A 6496-nucleotide genomic window follows, 5' to 3' on the forward strand; every position below is an offset into this window, starting at 1 on the left:
ATTGTAATGAATAAACTATGTTTCCTATTGCGGTGGACATTTGAAAAGGCACAAAATGAATGGGACAATATTACTGGCTTCTTGAAAAAACGCATTACCCAACAGGATTTAAAAAATTCTCACTGCCGTTATTGTCTGTACATTATCAAAGATGCAATCAGCAGGTTCGTAATCTTTTTTTAAAAACAAAAAACTTACAATAGTCCACTACACTGATTATAAGGAAAAAATAGCACTTTGAATAAAAACAAGTTATGCATTCATTGGTAAAGTAAGACTGGCAGCTACATTTGTTTCCGAGGTAAAGGAGAGCAAGGGAGTAGGATTTAAATTTCATAAAAAGAAACAAAAATTATTTACAATCTACGACCAAGCCAGTTTGCACCCACAGTACTGAGATGAACACACTCATAAACACACATGGATGGACACACACATCATGGGTGAAAGTTTGCTGGCTACCCGGCCATGTGTTTTCGCGGGTGCCACCGGCGCCAGCTGGCCTGTGCAAAGGCCTACCACTGTGGCGCTGAGATTGCGAATTCTTTGTCACTTAATGTTACTTAAATGTGTAAACTTAAATTTAAATGTTTTTTACACATTGCATAGCAGCTCTTTTAAAATATACATTAATAGGAAGTCTCTCCGTCTTATTGGTCGGAAAACTTTGTAGGCCAGGCAGACTGTCCAAGTCAATACTTTCAGGTCAAGTGATGGCTGCCTACTTTCACTCCCGACACACACATACAAAGATTTTGAAGGGTTTTAGAACAGTGTGAGATCACAGAAATGCGCTGAAGCAACAACAAAATTGTCACTCTTTGACAAGGCTTATCTTACTTCTTCATCACCACAACACAAAGTCTGGGGGACTCTCCTCTGTGTGTGTGTGTGTGTGTGTGTGTGTGTGTGTGTGTGTGTGTGTGTGTGTTTGAGTGTGTGAGCATGTTTGCGGTGTCTGTGTGTATGTGTGGGGCTACACCTCCTCACTTTCTCCTTGTTTATACTTTTCTTCCATAAAAAGAGGAAATCTGAAGAACACTAAGCTACAACATGAAAGCTTGATGGAAAATTAATGAAACCTCTGCCCCCCCCCCCCTGTAAAGTAATGAAATAAATAAGAAAACACAGTTTAAACAAAACAACTAAATATGTAGTACAAAACTATACATTTGAAGCAAAGCATTAGAATATGTAGCTCCACTCTTATTGGGAAATACACAGAGAAGTTAGATCACAGCTCAATAGCATGAACACAAAGTTCAACCCATTCAAGGACACTGTCAACACAAGGGATATAAGTAGCAAGTTCCAATATTTTGGCTTTATACAAAATCCTCCCTAGCTTATTCACTGTCAAAATGAGTACAAGAGGTAAGCTAGGCCTGTTTTCATTGTGAAAATTTTTCATATTATGTCATGGAGAAATTATTTCCAGCCATAAGAACTTTATAGTGTATCATGTGAAACACCTCAATTTAACACATCTACTTTTACATGATATAAAAGAAAATATCCGTAGAAAACCAAGGACAAGTAGTTCTGGATACAATTTATAAAAAGTTAGGAATACATGTATAAAAAATGAATGAATAGTCCCCAATCTAATGTACCCTGTTGAGAAAATACAGTAATATATCTTAAGTATTGTCACATAAGATGAGAGGCATTTGACCGGACAGCAATAGTGCTCAGAGTTTAAAACATTTCTTGTGACATGGTATGGTTGAGCCCCTGAATTTAGAGTCCATGAAAAGCAAGAGGCCAGAAGTCTACAAAAAATTTTCAAACAACCCAAGTTCAAAAACACATCAATGAGGATTTGATTAATGGTCATCTCTGCCACTGTCCAGCAAGATTTTTTAAAAGCAAACAAAGAGTTCAAAAGAAAGAAAAACATATGTTGCAGTTTAATTCAATTACAGTTTTATCAGAAGAGTACTTAAGACAACTCAGAAGTTGCTAATTAAGTATGGCCTTGTCAGCTGACATCTCCACATATATATATCATTGTTGATTACACCAGAGCACCCACCAACCACCCACCTCATCCTGTAAAGCTAGGTCAAACATTGCTCACTATGGGACACTATGGAAATGCCCTAACCTGTCATAGTCATACTCATTTTTGAACAAATAATGTCAAATGAAAAAGTTTATTTAATCCTGATCTACAGATCAGAAATTATTTAGATTTGAAAATTTTCCTGGAGACATTGGTAATATTTAAGGAACAAAAATCTGTTGCCAGTTGAAAAAAAAACGTGCAAAGTGGAATAAAACTTCAATCAACATCAAGCTTAAAGTAGAGAGGAGCACATCAACTCCAACAGAATCATTTAGTGCTAAGGCAGAGCATAACAGACAGACAGAAATAACAGAGGAAGAGTAAAGAAGGAGTACATAGCCTACCAGTCACCCTCTAACTACTCGTCTAACATCAAGGAAAGGAATACTGTTTAAAAAAGAAAATGGTATTCAGTTATAAAATATTATGCTTCAAAGAATCTATGATAAACATTTCGAAAAACAAAACCTTTTTGCCACTTCACTGACTGGAAATTTCAAGACAAATGCAGTAATTTCTTATTCTTACTATGATCTGTTCACATAGAACTGTAATAATATATGAAAACCTTCCACCTCCCTACCACAAATCTCAGCCACAGGGACTGAATAGTCTGAGGTGGGAAAAAAAGGAATAAATAGAAGACCACACAGGTCAGTTCATAAAGTTAGCCCATAAATACAAATAAAACTTAGACAGCCCTCATAATTTGTACAAACTCTTACTTGTTTTGCCAAGAGCAAAGGGTTAAACATACTGTTGTGCATGATAGATTTGAGCAATATAAATATATAGACACAAGATTAGGACATATGGTCACCAAAACATATACGGAACAAATATGGCTTGTTAACATAAACAGGCATAAATTTTCACAAAACCAGATATGCCATGCAAAAATAAACACTGAATCCACTTTGAGTTTGAGTAGCAAGAAGCACAAAAACCATAATAACAGTGAGTCACTGAAGTGAAAAAGTAAGACAAAGTAACAGAAAAAGCCATGGAAAAGAAAAGAAGAATGATTCACAAACAAAAGTACCCCCCCCCCTTCCTCCAACTACCTGCTGAAGGAATGAATTCCTTTGATGGTTAAAAATACATTCATTAGAATTGCATCTCATATTATTATTATTATTATCCCTTACAGCAGAGAGTGTTTTATAGCTATTAACATATATTCAGTTTTCAGCTTCAACCCTTTTAATATACACCTCAGAGATGCAAATATAGAGTAATTGCTTTACCACTTTGTATGACAGAGTCATGACGAGTTTCGCAATTCACAAATTTTACAAGAACGAAATCTTCCATCAAACGAAGTAATTATAAAGAGATAAAAAGACTGGAAAGTTGATGGATAATTACATGAAAATAACATGATAAACATGATGACAACATTGTCACCACCATGAAGTAAATGAACAACTCCAAAGGTTTTATTTAACTCACCCTGTCAAGTACAGTCAAACGGAGTTAGGGCCTTCTCATTTCTCTCCCAGCATGAATGATATACAAGGTAGACAAGTGTTAAGAAAATTTCAACATTCTGAAATGTAATTATTCAACAAAGTTCAACTTCTTCAAAGTGAGAACATACAGGTTTTGAGAAAAGCTTCTCACCAGCAATTATATACCATGTTAAATGTGGGTGAACAAAACCCAAGTCATCAGCTTTGAATCTTACAATGCACAAACAGAACTTACATAAAACACTTCTTAAAATTTGATTTCAGGGAATAAGAGAGAGAGTAATGACATGAACCATTTCCATACACTGACAGTAGTACAATGTGTACAAACTTTGACTTCTTCTTTCGTAACCTTCAGTTAGTACTTACAAAAAGAAAATCAAAACAATAAAAAAAACCCAAACCCAACAGATGGACAGTCAACAAGCAGAACTTTCCAGCTGCATGCTTGAACCATGGGTAGATAGTGTCTTTGAAAGATAACATTTCCATATTCAGAGACAGGCAGAGTCACAACCAACTTAATTTTTCAACAGATTTTCACAGAGTTGAAAGAACAAAATTGAACAAAGACAAAAAACAAAACAAACCTCAACAAAAATATAAACAAAATTCCTGTAGTAAAACAAACCAAAAAAGCTGAAAAAAATGAACAAAACAATAGTCTCGATTAAGCTGTCACACTTGCAACCGTATGGTCTGGGGTTCGAAACTCCACCCAGGACCGACATCTCATCACTGAGAGAGACACATTACTTTACACAAAACTTTCATCACCAGAGACAGTGAAATGTCTTCACAGAGAGCCAGTGTTTGAGAACCTACAACATTGCAGCCAGCTTTGAATGTTTACCAGGAAGCTGAAAAAGCTTTTGATTATTATAAAGGATGTTGTACTTATGATATTAAATAATAAAGTAATTGCACAACCCACTTTCTAGTGGGGATATACACTGTAAAAATGTTATCTATTTTTGCATGTTGTGTATATGTTACACATGGCACTTCGCATCTGAAAACAATTTCGGTATAATCAACACAGCAGGGCAAAGATGGCATTTCAACATTCTTAATCACCGATCAATTTACATTCACAAACTTCTAAACCAAATCACCAAATATTCGTAGTTAATTAAAAACAAAAGAAAAGTTCAAAGATACAGCACCTTGCTCAAAATCCTCTTTTGAGTGCATTATTTCTCACGTTATTCTTGGGCCCTCCAATTTTGCAACCATATCGACTCTCAATGAAGGATCTAAATCTAAGAACGAGTAGAATCTCCTAAGAGTCTGAGGATAAGGTGGCAAAGCCTTCAATCACAAGGTTATTGATATGATAACTGTACGACTTTGACGCCCCTTTCTCCATGGGATCAAATCAAGAAAGTGGACATGGCAGAATGGGATAAACTGGCCAGAAAAAGAAATCACTGTGGGGTTGTACAAGTCTTCCATGTCAGTTGAAATTCTTCAAGAAAAAAAAAACTTTATGAAAAAATGTTACCTTATATTTTGAACTCTTTTTCCTCTCACTGTTATTTTAACAGTTCTCATTCAGTAGTAGTTATAGCCCTGGAAATTTGTAAGTGAATGGTTTTTGGTTCGAAACCAGTCAGACTTTGGTAGAAAATTCCACCCGTGCAAAACATTATCACACCCTGTTTGTCCTGTCTCTTCGCTGCAAACAGGTTAAAAGTAATTAGTAAAGAAAATCCCCAACAAAAATAAAAATAATAATAAAGATCAGTTCTATCGTGCCAACTCTCAGATGGCTCTAGGTACTTCAACAATAAAAATAATGTCGGTGTCGCAAGCAATCCACTTAAGTCCATTTGACTGCTTTATGTTGTATTGATCCTATCAGGAATCACAAAAAGCAAGAAAATATTGTATGCCTTGACCATAGTACTAAACCGCATTTTGGTGATGTTGAAAGGGACATCTTTGATAGACCTTTGGGAGAGTGGTAAAATAGAAACTTCTCAAAATTTAGACTCAAGTGGATTGCTTGTGGCAGCCACATAACAATTATAAAAAATCCCAAATTTGTGAATCAAAGTGGTACTGTTCATCATCTTGGGGAATGACAAGGCAAAGAAGAATGAACAAACTGGTATTAAAAAGTTATGTTGCAAGAGGACCCTGTAGGACGTATTCGAGTTATTCTAAACAGGTCTGTGAAAAAGTGTTAGGATTCTAAAAGCACTGATCATCTTCTATTACGTTGGCAACATGAAAATTTTATAATATTCTTTAGTTGAAAGACAAATTTAGGCTTAATATGAACACTTGAGTTCAAAAGACCATGACATAAAAAAAAAGAGAAAAGGAGGATGAAGAGGCATGAAGGGAGTTAGAGAGAGACACACAGATATGGAGAGAAAAGAAAAAAAAATGAGATTGAAAAAGATAAAAAAAGCAAAAGAGAGACATGGAGATGCAAACAGAAAGAGAGGGAGAGACAAAGAGAGTGAGTAAGAAGTCGTTGCTGAGATCATCAGCAAACACTTGGGATTGGCTTCTCCAGCACACACTGCCATTCAATTCCTCTGACCTCCAAAGACAGGAAAAATACCTTTAGAAAGAAAGGAAGTACTGAGAGAGTGTGACGTCGGTAAAGAGAAATAATGAAAGTGTGAAATTGGTAAAGTAAAATAGTGAGAGAGTGTGAGGTCAATAAAGTGAAATAATGAGAGTGTAAAATTCTATAAAAGTGGTCAACAGGGGTCATCAAGGTGTGGTGGGTCAAGCATCAAGGTGCGGCTCCTCCATCACTGGCCGTCAAGTTCCTCCTGGAGACCGAGTTAGTGCTCCCCTCCGACATCTGCTCCCCCGGACCCGCCTCTTCTTCGAGAACCTGACAGCGGAGAGAAAGAGGGAGAGAGCTGGAGGCATTATTAATGTAGCAAGACATGTTGTTCCTGTTTAGATGAAAGAGGGAGAGAGAGAGAGAGAG

General features: G+C 36.3%; 1 protein-coding gene across 2 annotated transcripts in view; it reads right to left on the bottom strand.

Moving 5' to 3' along the window:
- Positions 1-5926: 5926 nt before the first annotated feature.
- The window catches only part of LOC100533332 (purinergic ATP P2X4 receptor subunit 1), a 37434-nt gene continuing 36864 nt past the window's right edge, over positions 5927-6496 (bottom strand). The window contains exon 11 of one of the 2 annotated variants that reach the window (XM_013086852.2): positions 5927-6397. In XM_013086852.2, coding sequence (XP_012942306.1) covers positions 6293-6397 — 105 coding nt within the window. In that variant the 3' untranslated portion in view covers positions 5927-6292. 2 annotated transcript variants of the gene reach the window in all.

This window comes from Aplysia californica, unplaced genomic scaffold, assembly GCF_000002075.1.
Source record: "Aplysia californica isolate F4 #8 unplaced genomic scaffold, AplCal3.0 scaffold00514, whole genome shotgun sequence".
Lineage (NCBI taxonomy): Eukaryota > Metazoa > Mollusca > Gastropoda > Aplysiida > Aplysiidae > Aplysia > Aplysia californica.